Genomic DNA, 20837 nt, shown 5'->3' with positions numbered 1-20837 from the left:
ATTGTGTAGTTTTTGGCATACAATTTTAAATGATTTCTAAGAACTGAATGACGATGGGATAAAGTTTCTTGCCCCACCTATCCATGTGAATAGGTATCTCAGCAGTTACATCTGCAAAAATGAGAAATGATAGGGTAATTTTTCTATTTCTTACAACAAATACTATTCATTTACTGATATATGAACTAGTCTGGGAAGAAAAATTATAGTCCCATCCATTTTAATGACAAGTGTATTTCTAACAAAAATCCACTTCGTGTTTCATAAATTAGAAAATGTGTAATATTTCTATTGCTTTAGATCTTATCATCTTGATCAAGTTAAACAATAAAATTTCTATTTATAACGTATTATTTTCTTAAATTTCATTGCAGACATGGGTAAGTTGAATGATACAACACTTTCCAGTGAACACGACTGACTACATTTATAGTATTGTTATTTGGGGACAGTGAACTGGAAACGAGAATTAAAAAGATAAAATAATGACTTAAAACAATGATTTAAAACCCAATGTTAAAAAGATTGTTGTCCTCCAGATAAGGGACAGTTTCTAGGGCTAATCTCCAAGGGTTCAAATCTCAGCTCTGTCACTTACTTGCTGCAAGACCTTGGCAAGTTACTTAGTGTATGAAAATGTCAGGATGGCTCTTCATTTTCAAAATTCTTTTTAGTGGCAGGCAAGCCAGTAGCTTGAAGACCACTTCCTTAATTCAAATAATGAGGAAAGAAAAACACAGAATCAAGACCAAGCTAAAAAGTGTGGGGAAGAAAACAGATGCTTACAGTAAAAATGAGGCAGGGTTACAGGAGGACTAAGATTTTCTAGTTTGGGGATTTGGAGGGGAAATCAGTTGAGATGCAGGGGAACCATCAGGATTCCAGAGCTGCTGCCTCTCCAGCTGTTCCTCAGTGATGAGCTGCCTCTAGGAGTCCAACTACTCTTACACTACACAGGTGATTCCTAACCTACCCAAGTGCTATGCCCTCAACTCCAAACATGTACTTGACCCTTAGTGTTGAGAAAGGTAGAACTAAGGAAACTAGGCTGAAACAAACCTTTTTGTTACTGTAGTTATCTTCTGATTGGATATGTCACAGGTGCTCATTGAAAAAATGCCATAAATTCAGAGAAAACAACAATAACAACAAAACAATAATCTATAATCCCACCACCTAAAGACTGCTAATGTCCATATGTTGACATAGTTGCATCTACTTTTTGCAGCCCATAATTTTATATCGTTGAGGAAGTCTACACTATGGATACAAATTCCTGTTTCATTGGTTGCTGTTCTTCTCACTCAACATTATATACAGCAAAAACATCCAAATTATCTCAGACTACTTAGTACCCATACATTTTCCACTGCAGTTTCTCCTGGATCAATCCTTCCTCTCTGGTCTAACTTCTACCACTTTAGTACATGCTTTTAGACTCTCACAACTCCATTACTGCAAGTGACTCCCGGTGGTCTGGTCTACCTCTGTTCTCTCTGGCCTAATATAACCTAAATACAACCCATAAGTCAGTCTTCTCAAAATACTCCTTAGAATACATCTCTTCTCTCATCAAAAATTTCCAATGGTGACCCCAGCAAAACCCTCCCTTCCCCTTTACACCAACTCCTTAACCTGGGTCAGGAGACCTTGGCCAGATCAATTTACTATCCATCGTAATAATGGACGCAGGCCTCTGTGACCAAAGTGAGCTAGATGCCGCCTTTTCAAACATCCCGAGCACTTTGTATTTGGTCACTAAAAGAATATTTCTGGGCCCTATGCTAAGTTTTGCAGATTTCGTGAAGAATAAAACAGATAGGATTCAAACCCTCTTGAAGTTAATAGACTAGTGAGTAAACAGACTTAAAAAAAAAACACATTAATGCACAGAATTACAAGCTGCGTATGTGACATGAGAACATAATTTAAACGGGTCACAAATGAATTGGCTTTTCCAGGCAAAGCCAATTCTGCTAGGACATGAGAGCGAGCAGCACAAGAGTACGAGATGATGCTGCAGAGATAAGGAGGGTTCCATCTGCTGAGCCACATTTAAAAAATGTTTAATTTTCAATGCTGTTCCTTAAATGCCTTTCCTCTTATTTACCTTTTGACTACATTTTTGTTCTAGCTTCAATTCAAGTTCTACTTTCTTTTTCTATGATGTCTGGAGAGGTCCCCTCATCTAAGAGCAAACTGTCTCAATAATGATGTGTGCCAATCATGTACACCCTAACCATATGTTGCCCATTTACTGGGTCACTTACGTGCCTATTTTATCACGAGAGCTTGATGTTAAGCAGCAACCCTATCTGACACATAATCTACTCAAGGGTGTTCAGTCTTCATATTGTTGAATGGATAAACACAGTTAAGTGAACACAGAATAGGAAAAGGCCATTATTGTATTTGCACTGAAAGCCTAAATGTATGATTCTACTGTGCCACCAAACTCTCCACTTTACCCATGTCCCTCTCCTTTGATCTTTATACTCCTCTTTATACTCCCCTAGAGAACAGTGGGGTAGGTAACTGCGGCAGTTTAGGGAGTGAGATGGGGCTGCTAGCGGGGCAGGAATCGACTAAGCTTTGCATAATCTGTTCCCTTTCCTGCCACTTCAAGCATTATTTGGGGGCCATCCAATGGATTTCTAGGTAACGACAATATGAAATCTAGGATTGTTAAAGAAAACAAGCTTGATGACAGGGTGCGTAGACTAGAACATAGTGTGCAGAGAGACATTATGAAAATCACAGCAGAGATCACTAGATTTGTGATCAATGCGCTAGAGCTATGGTCTCATGGCTACAGAAAAAGGTATGGATGATACAGACTTTGGACAGGGTCAGAGAACGGTCACACTGTAAGAACAGCGTCTACAAAGAAAAGGTTATTTTTCTTTTATAAAAGGTCTAGAGAAAAAAAGAAGCCAACGTATAAATTAATCTCTTTTTAGTACGTGGAATTTTTTATGGAAAAAGAAAAGGGCTTAACTGCACAATATGGATACTAGTTAGAAAAAGAAGAGAAAATTCACACAACAAGAGCTTCTTAAACTGTGAATTAGGTAACTGACGGAATGTAATTTACCTGGATTTCCTTAAAATGCCAGAAACAGAAGCTTAAACTGGTAATTTTCTAGCTATGAGACAAAGGAGAAATTGAGGTCTGGATATAATTTTAATAAATACTTTGATAGGATAAGACCCCCAAATGACACATAAGTCTGGATGAAGAAAACTCATTTCTGTTAAAAACAGAATCCCCACTAAGGACAACAGCCAGAATTTTTGTGGTTCATTACTGTAAATGTGTAATGTAAATGTGAAATAAGTATAAAATGTAATGCAAAATATGCAGTAGTGAAGTAATGTGAAGTAATATACACTTTGAACAGTCTTGCTAACTTAAAGAACAAGGTAATGTTCTTTATAAAATTCTGTTTTCAAATGTATAAAATAGTGCTGGGGTGGGTGAGGAGTGGTTATAAAAGAACTTGCATCTATCAAATGAAATGTGAATAACTATTTTTTATTTCAATTTTTAATAACAGGAATTACTCCCCAAACCTTCAAATAAATTAGAATAAATGTAAACCTGTAATTCTACAGACTTCACTTCTAATATTTTCTGTGAAGGTCACAGAAATAAGAACATATTCAGATAGTTTTTTTCTTAATGTAGGAGTATAAAAGTGCTTTTCACTGATCCTAGAAAATTGGCTCTCAGTGATAGTTTATAGTTCTTAGTTTTCCACAACTTTTTTAAACATAACTTTCTTTAAAAGCCAGATTCAAGTGACTTAGGTGGTTTTCACAGGAATATGCTTGAACGTTTCAGGCCCTGACGTCCAGCGGACTCCATCTAATAGCCGTTCAGGCATGGCAGTGTGAAGCTTATAACCGTTCAGTAAGAAGGGAGAGAAGTGGGGCAACTTTTCAAAACCACCTACTTTGCAGAGGAAAACAATTAAAAATTTGTATGAAAATGGCCTAAAATGAAATCTTTTATTTCAACTGATTTCCAGTCCTGCCCTGGATATTTTTAAATTTTTAAATACTAATTTGAAGCAACTTTACAAGTAAGAAAAAAAAATTAAAGAAACCTATTCTTTCATTTTGGGAGAAAGCCAAGTGAGCCTTAAATTGGAAAGCTAATTGTTTGAGAACTCCATGTCTCTTGCCTCAATTCCCCTTAGGATTCTAAATTATAACAGCATCAAGTGGTCAGCTTTTAGGAGCTCTGGGTCCTAGAACATGATTTTAATTTCTAATAGATTAACATTTAACATGTGTCTTTAAGGGATTGTTTTATGGAATTCTTTCCACGATTACTTTAAGAGTTCAGAAATAAAGTTGTTAGGGACAGGATTTTATAAGAGCAGTTTCTGGGGTCAGATTTTTAAGTTTTGATTACTTATAAACAGATTATTGTTCCCTTTCCTACTTCAAGTACCCAAATACTCTGAATTTATGAGGGTCGGTGGCTCTTCATTCTTGCTAATATGACCAATAATTTCCAATTATACCACACTTTATGATATGCACACTATACCTGATATAATGATATGTCATTTCAATGTAGCTAGCCCATGAACTTCTACAGGTTTAATGGGATTTTGCGTATTTAGAATTTCATCATAAAGGGGCCCTTTGGAATCATTATAACATCAATCCTTTCCCATTATAAGACTCAGCTCTCTTACTAGGCAAGAGAGCATCAGGGCGCAAGGCAAAAGCATAGCCTACCCATAGATCGTAAGCCAGATCCTAATAAAAGCCATAGCACTTGGGGGAAAACATTAATAAATGGCAATGATGACATATTAAAAACTTTTTAGTGAGTCAGAGAATCGATCATGAAGGCAGACAATGACTGTTATTAAAAGGATTCCTTATGACTTGAAGTAATATTTAGATCTGCACATTTTATTCACTACTTTTGGGGAAAAGAACTATATAATTGGGGGCAAATTAAGTACAAAATAACTCATGTTCCATTTAAGTCACAACTTTCTAACTGTAACTGTCAAGGATGAATTAATTAGGATACTTAATACCAAGGAGAAAGAAGGCTTGCTTCAAGAATTTTTTTTTAAGGAAAGAAGAAAAAGAATGATATATAGCTGCAAGAGTTGATCCCCAACCTGGTGATAAAAACTGTCAGCCCTTATGTGTGAAGGGTTTATTTTTTTTCTTAAACAAATAGTGTGTCAGTGTTTTTAAGTAAAACAAAACAAAAACCTACCGAGCCTTCATAAACCCCGATTGCATTACTATACCTTATATACCTTATGTGAATGGTTCTTGATTTTTTTCTTGGCCCTTAATACATGAGGAATAAGTATATGAATACTCTTATGGTCCATTATGGATGTGATTCTAATCTGTAGTGAGGAATAGGGGACAAAAGTAGTTCCAATGAGGCCCCACTGTCCTATGGATTTTAATCATCCCTAGTTGACATTTAGCTTTGCGAGCATGTGGATATGCACACACAAACACCCACAATTAGTCCAGGGCAGAATTTGAGCTCCACTTGAGACTATATAGTAATATTTCAAACTGATTGGCATTTCCCCCCCTGTGGCCTTATGCATAATAAAGTCTTCACAACAGACTTTGGATCATTAAAGTCTGACTGAGGCACACATAAAAGCAGACTGTCAACACTTGGTTATCCAGAAGCTCGCTCTCTTGGCTAGTAGATTAAACAAGTCCTTGGTTTTATTTCTTCTCTTCCTTCTTCCTTACATGGCCCACTTTTGGAGGCATGTCTTTCCTCATTTACAGCAACTCCATCCGAAGGTGGTTAAGGGGAAAAGAGAAAATTTAATCTGGAAACTTGACAGTAAGTCTAGGAAGAGATTTGGTAATTGAATCTACTTGCTGCAACCAGGTTTGGGGGTTATTGTTCCTACTTCTGCTGCTCTACCCAATCTCTAGCTGCCAAGGCTAGCTGAAAGTTGACTACACAAACCTTGCTTTAATTTACAGATCAATGAATTAAATGTACGCTGACTACAAAACACATCTCGTTTTAAAAGTTACTACTGAAATATGCTACTTGAGCAGACTGTGTAAGTCCTCCTATTAAACAAAAAATGAACTTAAATGAACTTTAAAAAATTATTTTCTGTGAGCAAATAATTACCTTACTCCTAATTTATTAGCTTTAAAGACTTCATTTTCTTTAAGTAGCATTTCACTAAGGAAACACTGTAAATGCAAGGCATATTTATTTTTGATAGAACATATGCTTTAAACTCTATCACATGTAGTGAAGAAATATTTCAAAATTGAGAGAGCGCAGTAATACAAAAAGCCAGCATCTGGTAGGAAATACCTGAAAGAAAGGAATGATTATATTCAGTCTTCCTTTTTTTTTTTTTTTTAAATAAATGTCACCTTTGTGTCACAAGTGTTTTTCCTTCCCTCTCCCAGTAAGTCAGCCTGAAATCTCATTCTAAATCTATAATCAATCTTTTTTTTTCATTCTCCCACCATAATCCCTTAAAACTCTGGGCTATCACACACACTTTTGACACTGATGTGTGTTTTCTTCTGGATTGCTGGATTTGCTTAATGCGTATATCAAGTATCAAACTGCTTTGCATCTGTGACTGGAGAGATAAAAGACCCCATATAAAGATTTGCTCATAAAAAAAAGGGTTACGAAGGCAGTCTTAGGAAAAGTCTAAACTAACCAATTGTTAAGTGCATGAACAGAAAATGTCAAGGACTAGAGCAATCCTTGCCAATTTTTCCACTAGCATGATCAATGTATGACTGAGCACATGGGGAAACAAAGTTGCCATCCCATCCTAAAGTTACTAGTTGGCTATTTGATATGTATGTGTTATCAACAAGGCTAAATATCTTACAGAGTTTGGGCCATGGGCAAAATGAAACAATTTTATAGCATCACCACTATTTAACAAGCTCAAACTTTCAGAAGAGAAGTCAAGTCTCCTGAAGAGTTGTGAACAAAGAAACAGAGGGGAGATACTGGCTAGCTCTTTGAATTCTGGTTACCAACTTGATAATAAAAATGACCCTAATTTCTAGGGAGAAGAAAACTTCTATTAATTAGTACCAACAGGCACAATCATAAAAATAAATCCAAATTTTTAAAATGTAGCAACTTTTCCTTTAGTTTTTTTTACTGTATTTAAAAACGGTACTAGAAAACACTTGCCAACTTCATTTAGTCTCTGACTGAGGCACACATATGTGATCTCCTAATTTACAGCTTGCACGTACAGATGTTCACACTTAGTAAAAGGGCTTCTTAATAGCTTTTTTTAATTAAAAGTGTGTTGATAATAGGTGTTTTAAACATATCCAAACAACACAGCTGAACTGACAAATGCCTGTCTTCATGCCTCACCATGCCTCACATTGTGGCAAGATTTTATAAGAGAGAAAAGATTATGATTCAGTCACATGTATATAGGATAAATGTTACCCCAAAAACCTCCAAATGAAATCTTTCATTAATTTTTCTCTCTATGATCTGTTTCCAAGTAGAAAATGTTAGATTGCTACTAGGTTTATGTAGCCGAAAGCAGAACCACACAGCCGTTGCTTGCTGCCTGCAGTTTTTTTCCCTTGCAAAACTTTGAACCCCATCCAGCTTTGACACACTGCCTCTTCAGTTAATAACTATCAAGTTTCCCCTTGTCTCCTGTCTACTTTTCTTTGAGGCAATTGCGCACTCAGCACCCCGAGATAATAACACACATCTATAAGATAAAAGCAATGGCATTAATGTAATTGTCTGCCTCTCTCTCTTTAGCCTAATCTTTTTTTTCCTTCAGTTTTGACTGCCTGTGTGACACCTGTTTTTGTCTCCTCTGATCCTACGACAGGTTTTCCGCTGACAAGGTTTTTGCCTGACAGAGATTCTGCAGACAAGAACATAATAAAATATGAAGAACTGCTTGTCAGAGTTTCTGCCAATGCTCACATGAAATAAAGAAAAAAAAGTCTTTTTTTTTTTTTTTATAAGGGGCCCTGTGATGGTCGCTTCTGGCCTGTCAGAGAAAAGACCTCCCTGGCCAATTTCTCCAAGCCAAACAGGTGTTTTCTTTTATGTTAGAAGTTGATTTGTTTTTTAATTTTTACCGATAGTGGAAAACATGAACAGCCCAAGAGGGGAGGGGAGAATTTCTATCCATCAGATTTTTGCAGGCAAAGGAATATTGAAGAACTACTAAATAAAAGTGGAAGATATTTCACTCCAAACTGTACCTTCTGAATAAGACTAAAATGCCAACATCTGTTAATGATCAAACAAATTGAACTTCCCTGAAATTTACTTCCTGGCTAGTCAGGCTGCTAAAACCTCCTACCTACCTTTCACTGGTTTTGTTGTCTGAAGACAGAAGAAAACAGCAAAGGCGAGAACAGAGAGGCTGGACAAGAGAAATGCAGAAGTGGGACCAAAGGCTAGCGTCTGCAGTTGTGCTTACCACTTAGCATGAAGAGGCTGCTGAAAAAGAAATGGCAACTAGGAATCAGGAACTCTTAGATACACTTAGGGATTTCCGCAAACCTTTGTTCCCGTGCTCCCGTGTAGGAGACGCTGCAGTGCAGTGGGTTTCAGCAGGCAGTGGTGACGAAGTGCCCTTCTTGAGCTCCTGAGCTAGTGGAGGGATCAGTACTCCACAGAAACAACCTTCTGGTCTCAGTGACATGTGCTGAGCACATTCAGAAGGGAACACTTAATTGCTCCTGGGGGCAAGGGGGATCCCTCCTCCCTGAGGACAAGGGCAGAGGAAAGACTGGACATAATCAATAGCGCAGCAGGTGTGAAAGCTCGAAGGACTGGGAAAGAGCTGACGGTGAGGAGTGAAGGGAGGACAAGAGACTGGGTTTTGGTTTTCAGGATTCTCACACCAATTCTAGCTACTGTACCAGTAAACCACTTTAACCTAAGCTTCAGTCTGCCAATTACACTATCTCATAACGAGGGCCTAGAACAGCTATGTCTAACAGAAACAGAATTCAACTCACATACTTCAATTTCTGTAGTCTCTCTTAAAAGGTAAAAAAACTATGAAACTAATTTTTAAGAACATATTTTATTTAACTCGATATATCAAAAATATTACCAATATGTAGATAATATATCAATAATTCTTAATGTGATATTTTACAGTTTTTAAAGATTACATTTCCAAAATCCGGTGTATATATTTACAACAGATCTCAATTTGGACTAGCGATGTTTCAAGTGCTCAAATCTATGAGAGGCTTCCCGGTTGGAGAGCCAGGTCTAGAGTGGCCTTTGCATTCCTTGGCCAACTGAATTTAAGGCCCAACAACACTGTCCTTTCATTTCGATGGGTTTGAGCTTGCATTTGTAGCATCGCCCGCCTGACCATTTGAGCGCGCTGAGAGGCCTGAGAGGCCAAAATGGGAATTTCCCTTGTGCCATCAAGGAACAGCTCCAGGGAGACAGGGACCTTACTACAGGGCCCCTTCACAGATACTGCTTATGATTCTACCCAGTTGTGGCAGTAACACCTTAAAATACTTTCCCTACAGCGCTTTGGCTATATGCTCACTAACTAATAACAAGTGAATTCAAGAAGCTTTTGAAGAATTACAAACACCTACCCTCCCAGAAGGCAAAACTTGGTAAGGAATGGGATGCATAAACAACATTTTATGCCTCCCAGAATAAGAGTCAGAATTTCTTTCAATTACCATAGTTACCTCATCCCATGCTTTCACTCTTCAACAAAGCATAGAGGGAGGGCAGGGCCCCTGCTCGGAAGAAGTCATCACTATGACACAACAGGAAAAGGAAGAATGGTTGAGAGTATCAACCTGATATTGCTGAGACATACTGGGTCCTTATGACCCAGCAGAATCCCCTGGTCTATCTGAATAGTGCATCCCGAGTAAAATGAGAGGAGTTGAGTGTTTCATTTATAACTCCTTCAATTTGCGTTCTGCTTAACCTGGTGAACTCCAGTTAATTAAGATGTTCCTATAAACAATTAAGCTTCCTGTAGGATCGTTAGCGAGATATAAAAATTTATGATGTAATAAAGTACAATAAAATGATAAAGTGGTTAGCCCATCAAAGCACTTCACATGCAAGAATATAGGTGTGAAATGGGCAAAAGTCGTCTGAAATCTGACTGAAATTCATCTACTTCTGGTTTGTGGACTTTCAACAGATAACTATTCCTACAATTCATTTTAACTGGTCTACACTTCTCAAAATATGACTTCTGGGAAACAGTGTTTCTAACTTCTGTTCAAACAAGGGCTCAAATGACACTTTAGGGGAAATGGAAGGTAAGGAACTGGACGAGATTTACTGGGGAAAGAACTGGTAACCTAAATTCTGCCACTGGGCACTGAAGAAAACCTTCCCTGGAAAGGGAAAGGAGCTCGCATCCCCTGTACCTTAAGTGAGGCTCTGGATATTATCATTAGTATTAAGTCCACTCTTCTCTTTAATCTTCCTCAAAACCTTGCTGTGATATTTAGGTATATTCCTGTTATTATTTGCATTTACAGATAAAAGAACTGAGGCTTATTAACTAGGGATCGAGATGGGATTTGACCACTGCCTGGTAAATCCAACTTTTAACCGCTAAACTATGCTAAAACACGTCTGTCACGCCCTCAAGGGTGAAGTTTTACTTCTGTAAGAGTTTAGAAATAACAGCAAACACTATTAAGTAGATTATCTTATTTAATCCTAGGAAGAACCCTACAAACTAGGTGCTATTATTATCCACAATTCATACATGAGAAAATAGAGATTATGTAAGTTGGCCAAGGTTCTACTGATGGTAGGTGGTAGAGCCAGCACATGAACTTAAAACAGAGCTGCACTCTTACCTACTTTTCTATCATGCCTCCCATTTGTGTATCTGAAGCTTCCTTGTACTCTGAGGCTCCAGCTCTGTATGTTTCAATCTTAAGATCCTCCCTAGAAACTCCTTAGCACTGCATACTTTAGAGGCCAGAATTCACCAGACTCATCTTATGTTCCATCTGAGTAAGAAGAAACTAGAAAAAAAAATGTGGGGAACTAATAGGCAGAGAGCCCAGGACTTTGAAGAGGAGGCACTGTTTGTGCTGTGATTAAAAAAGAAAAATTTTAGGGAGTTCAAAGCACCATCCCAAAAGGTGGGCAGGCTAAGAAACAAATCAAAATAAGCAGCTCAGGGACACTATGAGAATATAGCTAATGCCATTAATCAGGCACCGAACCTTTGCATTTGTGAGGATGTCCTCCCTTTAAAGCTTATCAGCCGTGATCAGGGAGTAAAGGAAAGAAGCAGAAGAGGGCACGGTGCCCTCAGGTCAAGCAAAGAAGGCTCCCATGCCAGGCAGGAAAATGGCCTCGTTTTTGCTCTTTAAAATAAAAATAACTAGAGAGATGTTCAAGGACTTTGTTCATGGAGAGACCAGGACCCAGCTGCCTCACCAGAGCTAGGAGGCATGTATACAGGTGGTTTCCCTAACTAAAAATGAATTTTGAGGTTAGGCAAGCCAGGTTTCCGCATCACAATCTGGAAGAACTAAGTTTATTTCCAGATAGATTCTTTTAAGCAGATACTACATTAGTTCCTACCTTTTCCAAACCAGTGTACCAGGGGAAGAGGAGTATTGTGTTCCTACCCACACGCAAAGCCCTGGCAGCACTGACCACCTACATCTTCCCAAGGATCAAGTTCTCACTTGCAAAGCCTGTACTTATTTCCCTGTGCTAAGGAATCAAGCTAGTATCTTTCTTACACTTTTCATCAAATCCTAAATACCCTCCTGCAACAAGTCTCTCCGAAAGCAAAATTCACTCTTATTGGGACAATCTCCAGGTCAGTAAAAAGGAGGTCAGAGCTTTCTTGTAAGTTCATATTTGGGAGGATTACATATCCTTTGTCAGAAGACACTCCGTTTTAATCACCCTTCTCTCTTACTCTTGGAAAGATCTACAAATTACCATACACGAACTGTTGCTGAGTTACTTGGAATGAGCATGATGTCACAGAAATGTCATGCTTTATTATTTACGATAAAAGACTTCTATTTGGGGTGTGAAGGGGAGAAACTTGGGAAGAAAGGAGGAAGAAGGAAAGGTTACTACTACATTAGTTATACTGGCTTTTGGACTCAAGTCAGGGAGAATATTACAGAGTTACCAGTTGGGAATAAACTACTTTCACAGATGTTTAGACAATTCATAAGAAGAGCACAGACTGGGACAAATAATAAAGACATGTGACTTTTCATGGGATAAAATGAAAAATTACTGCTTTTGATCCACTCTGTTTAAATCCTTATAAAGTACACCATGCCGCCAACAAATTTGAGGAATTTCTAAACAGAATGCGGAGATCTCATGGTCTCTGACATAATCAAAAGGTTTTTGATTACAGAATGTTCAGAACCAATGGCCCTGATTTAATACTTAATTATGCACATTAAGCCTCACTAGAATTTTCTTTTAGCTATATGTTTGCCAGCTTTAGCAAATAAAAATACGGGCTCACTCAGCTAAATTTGCACACACACAGCTATCCTAAAAAAAAATTATTAACTGTTTACCTGAAATTCAAATTTAATGGGATGTCTTATATTTCTATTTGGGTGAGGGTCTCTATAAATATCCCTGTTCTGATAAGATGAATCAAGTAAAAAAGCTGAGAAGTCAAATCCAATGATGCTGAGAAAAAAAAGAAAAATTACTTCCAGTGAATGACAAAAAAAGAAAGGTTTGAAATTAATGGATTATATGAATATTAAGTCTTACAGTACATTAAGCCATAAAACTGGTTGGTGTATGACACTAAATTAACTTTATACTGCTCACCATTTCCTGTGGCACAGAACTGAGGAACTGAAGGGTACCTGGCACAGTACTTTACATATGATATGGGTTTAATAAATATCTATTCACTGATGATCCAGATGATGCCAGCCAAGCCTGCTCATTTTACATTAAAAAAATCAGAATAGTTTGGATTCGAGCAGGAAAGTTAGCTGGCTTGATGACCAAATAATTAAAGTAATATTGCAGGACTGCCTTCTCCTTGAATGAACTGAGGTAGTAAGAGAAATCACATTTATAGAACATAATAAAGGAAAGGTCTCGAGAATTCTGGTACAGCAAGCATTCTCACAGGCAGACCTGAGCCGAAGAAACAACACCAGTGTTAATTCAGGTTGCAAGGAAGTGAATGAAAATCCGAGCGTTCACGCAGCTTGTTGGAATGGTGCATCCCTTTGGTTTAAATCAAAGTATTCTATAAAGAAAATAATTTGTACTGAGAAAGCTGCTGTGGGGGTTCATGAAGCTATGTAATATATTTTTTATTCATCAAGCCTCATCTCCTTGCCAAATGCTTACTAGACATACTAAGAAACAGTAGATTTTTTTTCTTTTTTCTTTTTTTTCTTTTAAGATTTTACTTATTTATTCGACAGAGATAGAGACAGCCAGCGAGAGAGGGAACACAAGCAGGGGGAGTGGGAGAGGAAGAAGCAGGCTCATAGCAGAAGAGCCTGATGTGGGGCTCGATCCCATAACGCCGGGATCACGCCCTGAGCCGAAGGCAGACGCTTAACCTCTGTGCCACCCAGGCGCCCCTGTAGATTTTTTTTCTTAAAGGTAGTTTTAACGAATAGGTTTTGTTGGAAGTAATAATCACTGACCTAGTAAAGGAAAAAATTCTACATACATCACCTTTCTAAAATCTGTCCACTTCTGTTCTCAAATACACAAATCAAATTTACCTCATCATTAAAGAAAAAAATTCCAGTTGTCTTGGATTATCACTAAATATTTCCTAAAATCATTTAGAATATAGTTTACATTTTTTTTCTACTTTATTTATATTGATGGTTTAGAAATAAAGTCCTCATCTAGACTAAGGTCATTACGACCAATTTGCAAATAATAAATAACAAAAATGATTTAGTACCATAGTTCTCAACCTTTACACCATGCTCCAGTTTTTTACAAAGGCAACAAAGTCCTTTTAGTAACTCTTCTCATTAGAAGCAAGCATTACCCCCACCCCTAACCCACCCCAACCCGGCCCTCTCTACACACCTTACCCATTACTGGGTATACACTAGTGATACACGCTATCTTCTTTTTCTTTCTTTCTTTCCTTTCTTTTCTTTCTTTCCTTTTTACCTTCTTCCCTTCCTTCCTTCCTTTCTATACACTAGTGATACATGCTATTTTCTTTTTCTTTCTTTCTTTCTTTTTCTTTCTTTCTTTCTTTCTTTCTTTCTTTCTTTCTTTCTTTCTTTCTATACACTAGTGATACATGCTATTTTTTCTTTCTTTCTTTCTTTCTTTCTTTCTTTCTTTCTTTCTTTCTTTCTTTCTTTCTTTCTCTTTCCTTCCTTTTTTTTTTTTTTAAGATTTTATTTATTTATTTGAGAAAGAGAGCAGAGACAGAGAGCACATGAGCAGTGGGGAAGGGCAAAGGAAGAGGGAAAGCAGACTCCCTGCTGAACTAGGAGCCGGATGTGGGGCTGGATCCCAGGACCCTGAGATCATGACCCCAGCTGAAGGCAGACGCTTAACCGACTGAGCGAGCCACCAGGTGTCCCCTTGCTGTTTTCTAAGATTATGTAAAATCTTTGGCTGAAGCTTTAATTCTGTGAATGGTTGAATTACTACTCTAGTTTGATGAGAAAGGGTCAAAATGCAACAAACTATATTTCTACCAATACAAACATTTGTATCACCAGTAAAGAAGTCCATTGCTGCTCTTAGCCTGATATCTTATTTCGGCACTTTTGAACCAAGAAAAATTAAAACTTGTAGGAATTTTAATTTTTTTTCAAGACTCACTCTATATTTTATTTTATTTTATTTTTAAAGATTTTATTTATTTATTCGACAGAGATAGAGACAGCCAGCGAGAGAGGGAACACAGTCAGGGGGAGTGGGAGAGGAAGAAGCAGGCTCATAGCAGAGGAGCCTGATGTGGGGCTCGATCCCATAACACCGGGATCACGCCCTGAGCCGAAGGCAGACACTTAACCGCTGTGCCACCCAGGCGCCCCAAGACTCACTCTATATTTTAGGTGAATAAGGGAAAAACACAGGAAAGATAATGCAAAAAGAGGAGAGAAAGAAATATAGTTATTAAATTATTTAGCTGGCAGGATGCTAGAGTCCTTTATCCAAGAACTCTGAATAGAAATTTACAAAATTAGAAAGTCTGGGTTATTACACACTGTAGTTATGGAAATCCTATACCAAAAAAAAAAAAAAAAAAAGCTTGTTTTGAGTTAAATTCAATAAAGCCCTGCTTTCTATTAATCAAAGTGAAAGAGCTAAAATTCATTAATGGGGAAAAAGAACAGGAAATCCTTTATTAATTCAGTGGGAAATAACCATTGATAGTCAAGGAACTGTTTTGGGCTTTCTCCCCCTCCTGACTCAGTGGTGCTAAAGATTTCAAGGAAGTAATCTGTGAAAAGCACATGGCCCAGTGTGTAATTTCAAAACCTAGGTGTTATAGTATGATGAATTAATTACTCACTCTCTTTAATTTTTTAAAACATCTTTTTCAAGATTGTTGTAAAGCAGCTAATGTCAACAATTCAAGCAGGCTGGAGAAGCAATCTGTAAGGTTATGGAAGTGTGTGTGTGTGTGTGTGTGTGAGAGAGAGAGAGAGAGAGAGAGAGAGAATGACCGTGAAATCCAACATTTTACAAAGAAACTAAAGATGCTGCTATCAAAAGAGATATAGGAACATATTTATTCAAAAGAGGCAACCAAGTTTCTGAACACTTTTCTTTTTATAGAGAACACCTGATTTTGACATTTGGTTATTTTTTAGCAGCAAATTTTATTTTTATTTTATTATTATTATTATCATTATTATTATTATTATTATTATTATAGATAAAGAGTTTGTGAGTACATACGGGAGTGGGGAGGGGAAAAAAGAGAGGGAGAGAGAGAGATTCCTAAGCAGGCGCCACACCCAGTGCAGAGCCCGGTGCAGGGCTCAATCTCACAACCCTGAGATCATGACCTGAGCCAAAATCAAGAGTTGGATGCTTAACCGACTGAGCCACCCAGGTGCTTCACAACTATCATTTTTTTAAAATTATAGTAACAGGTGGAGTATGTTTAGTGATACAATGAAATAATTCTATGAGATGTGTTCTCAGTAGTCTTACTGCTGTTCCATCCACATTCAGAGACACACTAAAAAAACCAAGTCACTTCCTCGTCCCACACATAAGACACCGTATTGGGTAAGGCAGCCAGGAAGACTGCTGTATTTCACCTCTGAGAAGAAATAACTGGAGATGTGATTTCAGGGTTTTCTGTGCAGGAGGAGAGAATGAAGCAACTAGTTGAAATGCCAAGGGCAAAAAAAGTGGGTGCTCTCATCCCACTGCCAACTCAAAAGCTGGAAGCCAATCTTGACATATTTTTCCTAATGAATGGGGAAGAATGGGGTTTGTGCATCTGTGTGTACATATTTGGAGTTGAAGACTGATATACGGTTGAGGGGGAGAAGAGAAGTCAAGGAAATAACAACAGTGAGAGAAAGTGTTATTTGTGAAAGTCCACCATTAATATCCCAGAAACACAGGACTTCTAATGACACGGTAGGAAAAGCACAGGCTGATGTAACAGAAATACCTTATTCAAGTTTGGTGAAAAATCACATCCTTCAGAAAGTCTTAGAAACAACCATTGGCTAGGAATAATTTATTTTGTTCGAGAAAGAAGAAATATTTCTTTTTCCTCCCGTTACACTACTAATGTAATATGCATGTGGAAGCTGGATAGGTAAAACAAACTGGTGACACAGTAAACTTTTATACTCACAAGGCTACCACAGTAGATAGACGATGGTAACCCAGATGGCTTTGGAGACTCATGAGAGTGAATGAAAGAAAAGTCCTTTGTTTAATTGATTGACCCACTTTTATGGCTTGTCCATTGTTCAGTTTCTTACTTTTAGCATACTATTATTTATTTGAAAGGCTTCATAGTCTTTATCTTTAATTCTCACAATAATCCTGAAAAGTAGGTGTTGCTCATCCTAGATCACAGATAAGAACCCCAGGCTGCAGAGACGCCGAACCCTGTGCCACCAACTTGCAGAGCCGGGATGTGACCCATTACTGCCTCTGTGACTCCTGATGGGCTTGGGACATAAGCTCTGGTACCTATGACCTAGTAAAGCCAACACTTATTCAGGGAAACAAGGATATTTAGGAAGTGTTATGGGCTGAATTGTGTCCCCCTCCCACCCCCACAAATGCATACTTTGAAGCCTTAACCCCTGGTACTTCAGAATGTGACTGTGTATTTGGAGATGGAGCCTTTAAAGTGGCTGATTGAGTTAAAATGAGACCACGAGAGTGGCCCCTAATCCAATCTGTTTGGTGTCCTTAGAACAAAAAGAAATCTGAATGCACAGAGACGCCGGGGGTATGTGCCCACAGAGGAAAGACCATTTGAGGACATAGCAAGAGGGCAGCCATCTGCAAGCCATGAAAAGTCCTCGGAATGAAACCACCCTGATTTTGGACTTCTAGCCTCTGGAACTGTGGGAAAATAAATTTCTGATTTAAGCCACCCAGTCATGGTATTTTGTTATGGCAGCCCTAGGAAATGAACATAGGAAGAGAGAAGAAATCACCAAATGCGGTAACACACACAGACTGCAAAAGGAACGGCAGCTCAAATGTTGTTCAAAACCGGACTGAGCTGTTGCAGATTTTGGCCCTGTTAACGAAACAGGAAAGAGTTCCATCCCTGCAGGCACCGAAGGATCGTGGCCCTGCCTGCCAGGCACACCCCTTCCAGGGCATTCCCCTCCTACCGCCCTATCTAGCCCGTCTCTCACACACAGAAACATGGCTGAAATGTCCCCGCAATGCCAACACACACACCCTAACAAGCAAGGTACATGATAAATTAAAAGCATTTCAAGGCATGGCCCAGTGTTTTTACCTCAGATCTTGCTAGAATAACATGACATTTATAAAAATACAACCCACTGGATATTTGGCACACCTTGGGAATGAAGAATATGTCCACTGAAGAGCCAATACCCCAGGCTGTCAAAAAAATCTCAAGCCAAGATTTCTTTTATAAACATTACCTATCTTTTAAAATTCTACATTCTAGGAAGTAAAGAAAATGTCTGCTTATTTTCTAAGTCTCTTTTTGCCTAAATGTAAAAAACATAAGCCATACATAAGAAGATATTAACTGCTTAGTCAAGGCACACTGATGGAACAGCTCTGTGCGTCTGGCAAAAAGCCGCAACACTTCCAGCCATGGCCCTGGGTCACCCTCGCCCCCAACACACACCCACGCAGTGCTCCCACTCTAACACTGGCCACCTCCAATCCTGATGCACACTGAAAGGGGGTATTTACAGATTATTTTTTCAGATACCAGCCAAATAATGCTCCCGTTCACTCTCTCACCCACCTTGGACCATACAAAATTTAACATCTGGGAGGATAAATGCAGCCTCAAGCACATATGACAAGGGTGAGCAGTCATCGACGAATTCTCCTCAAGCAAAGAGGGCGTGCCAGCTTCCCTCTGAGGTCCGAGCCCTGAAAGGCCAACTGTGGTATGTTTGAGTTTCCATCAGGCCTGGTGCTTGCTGGCTACTGCGATGTCCAGTCAGAACCCCACGGCCCAAATGTCCTATAAACATTGCACCCTTCTGCTAAGAGCTGCTCCGCTCGCCTCGCCTTGCTCCTTGGAGCCGAGAATATGCTGTTGGGAGAGCTGCAGCCTGAATGTTAACTAACACTTGAAGCACCGCTGACCCCTCTCTTCTCCAGGGCAGCGACTGTTCTGAAAAAACACGCACACTCACATGAACCTAACAAGAACAGGAAGAAAAGTCCAGATTTTCCTCACCATGTGCCACCCAGCCATGTTTACATTGATCGCAAGTCCTCAGGTTAATCTTCCCCGGCTGAAAACACTCACACGTGCAGTTTACCAGTGTGCAACGGATGGCCTGAAAAATAGAGGAGGAAACAATGGATCAGCATCTGTTCAAAGGTACTGTGTTTCTTCACCATTTTAATAAATAACATCCACTTCCATTTTTAAAGGCTGTATGTTGGTAGGGGCCTGGAGAGTTGTAAAAATAAATTTGGATGCCATCAAAATCTCTTACAAAAAAATGTAAGAAAACAAAGCTCATTCACACTAACAGGATGTTTTGTGTTGTTCATATTTAACCTTTAAATTAGAAACGCAGACCAAGCAGAATAAGAATAAAGGACGACATATTCTACAAGATGCTTGATTTGTAACGCTAGGGATCCCAAACAGGAAAAATATTGCTGCTACTATATATTCCCATTTAAGTTTATCCACCTGGCAATAATGCAGAAAAATACATTCTAATACAATAATGCTCAGGTGAAATGTTGGTGAAAATAAAGCATGACATACAAATATTATTATTAGAATATTACTTTTCTTCTGCTGAGTTTCACTTCAATGCTTTGTTAATCTTTCAGAAACACTTTGAAAGACACTCCTGTTGGTCCAATAAAATCTAGCATAGTTCTGGTGTTATTTATCTACTTCCCAATTCCTTGTTTTTTCCCTTTTGATTTATTAATTTCATTTTCATTCTTATTTTGAAAAATACAAACAACCTTCCTTTTACTTTATTTTTTTTTTTAAGTAGGCTCCATGCCCACCGTGGAGCCCAAAGTGGAACTTGAACTCACAACCCTGAGACATCAAGACCTGAACTGAGATCAAGAATCAGAGGCATAAGCAACTGAGCCACCCAGGCACCCCCTTTTCTTTTACTTTAATGGTGATGTAAGAAAATAAATTTGTTTTTTGATTAGAATAGGAAAAGCCATTTATGTAAACATCTTATATCTGTAACAATCCAACTATATCTTAGAAAACTAGAAAACACACTCAAAAATCTTTCATTTCTTTACAAGTACTTTGAAATATCATCTCACCAGTTTATATTATAAAGTGAATCCATAGAAAATTAGCATAAATGAAGTGTAACTTCTTATGGATAAAAACCTATGCTTAAAACTTGCTAAAGCTGACCTATGCTCCTAGACTACCGTTAATAAATTTATCTCATACATTTAGTTCTAATTTGCATGGAAATTCTGAAGACAGAAGGGATTTAGTCTGATCATTCACAGATTAACAATCTACTGTAACTACCTGAACTGCCAGAAAAAGATCTCTCTACAGTTTCAGATGCAATCAATGCTTACTGGTTTGGGGCGGTGGGGGGCGGGGGGAGTGCTGAAGGAGAGGCATGGAACTACCTGAAATTGCAGTTCTATAACTGAAAGCTATGCTCACTTACACAGCTTCCAGATGCTCATATTCCTGGAACTATTTGGACTTTTATATAAACTGTCTCACTTGTAACAGACAGTATTTTAGATATTGTTAACACGGGCCAAATTCCATTTACACAGAATAAGACTGGACGGGGTTTTACTGTTCACTATGCTTTAGATCAGGCAACTTTGAAGTATTTCTCTTTTCACTAATGAACATTAAACCTATAGGTCCCAGTTCGGTTTGCAATGAGAGTCCTCACTATAGACTCCTTTCTTAGTTCACCTCCACCTCTAATTTGCTGCTCCATTACCACTAGGGAAACACGCAATTGTATAATCTGCCTGATATTGCAGGGTCTGTCTTCCAATGTCAACAGTCCAATTACGTATTAGCTAGATTGTAAAACTTTAATGTACGCATTGGTGATTGGAAGAATTAGTAATAAGAATAGGGATACCAAAGGAAATAAATGCTGACTAAGCAAGAATAATATAT

The 20837-nt window shown here is 38.3% G+C and overlaps 1 protein-coding gene across 8 annotated transcripts in view; it reads right to left on the bottom strand.

The window, feature by feature from the left end:
• BNC2 (basonuclin zinc finger protein 2) overlaps positions 1-20837 on the bottom strand; it is a 349620-nt gene that overhangs the window by 137811 nt on the left and 190972 nt on the right. For all 8 annotated transcript variants that reach the window (XM_087869622.1, XM_045780617.2, XM_045780618.2 and 5 more), the window contains one exon: positions 18915-19017. In XM_087869622.1, coding sequence (XP_087725748.1) covers positions 18915-19017 — 103 coding nt within the window. The remainder of the gene's footprint in view (positions 1-18914; positions 19018-20837) is intronic.

The sequence above is a fragment of the Ursus americanus genome, chromosome 18, assembly GCF_024610735.1.
Source record: "Ursus americanus isolate L20-20 chromosome 18, mUrsAme1.1.p, whole genome shotgun sequence".
NCBI classification, from domain to species: Eukaryota; Metazoa; Chordata; class Mammalia; order Carnivora; family Ursidae; genus Ursus; species Ursus americanus.
The sequence above is the reverse complement of the archived record's forward strand: the minus strand, read 5'-3'. Positions and strand labels throughout refer to the sequence as shown.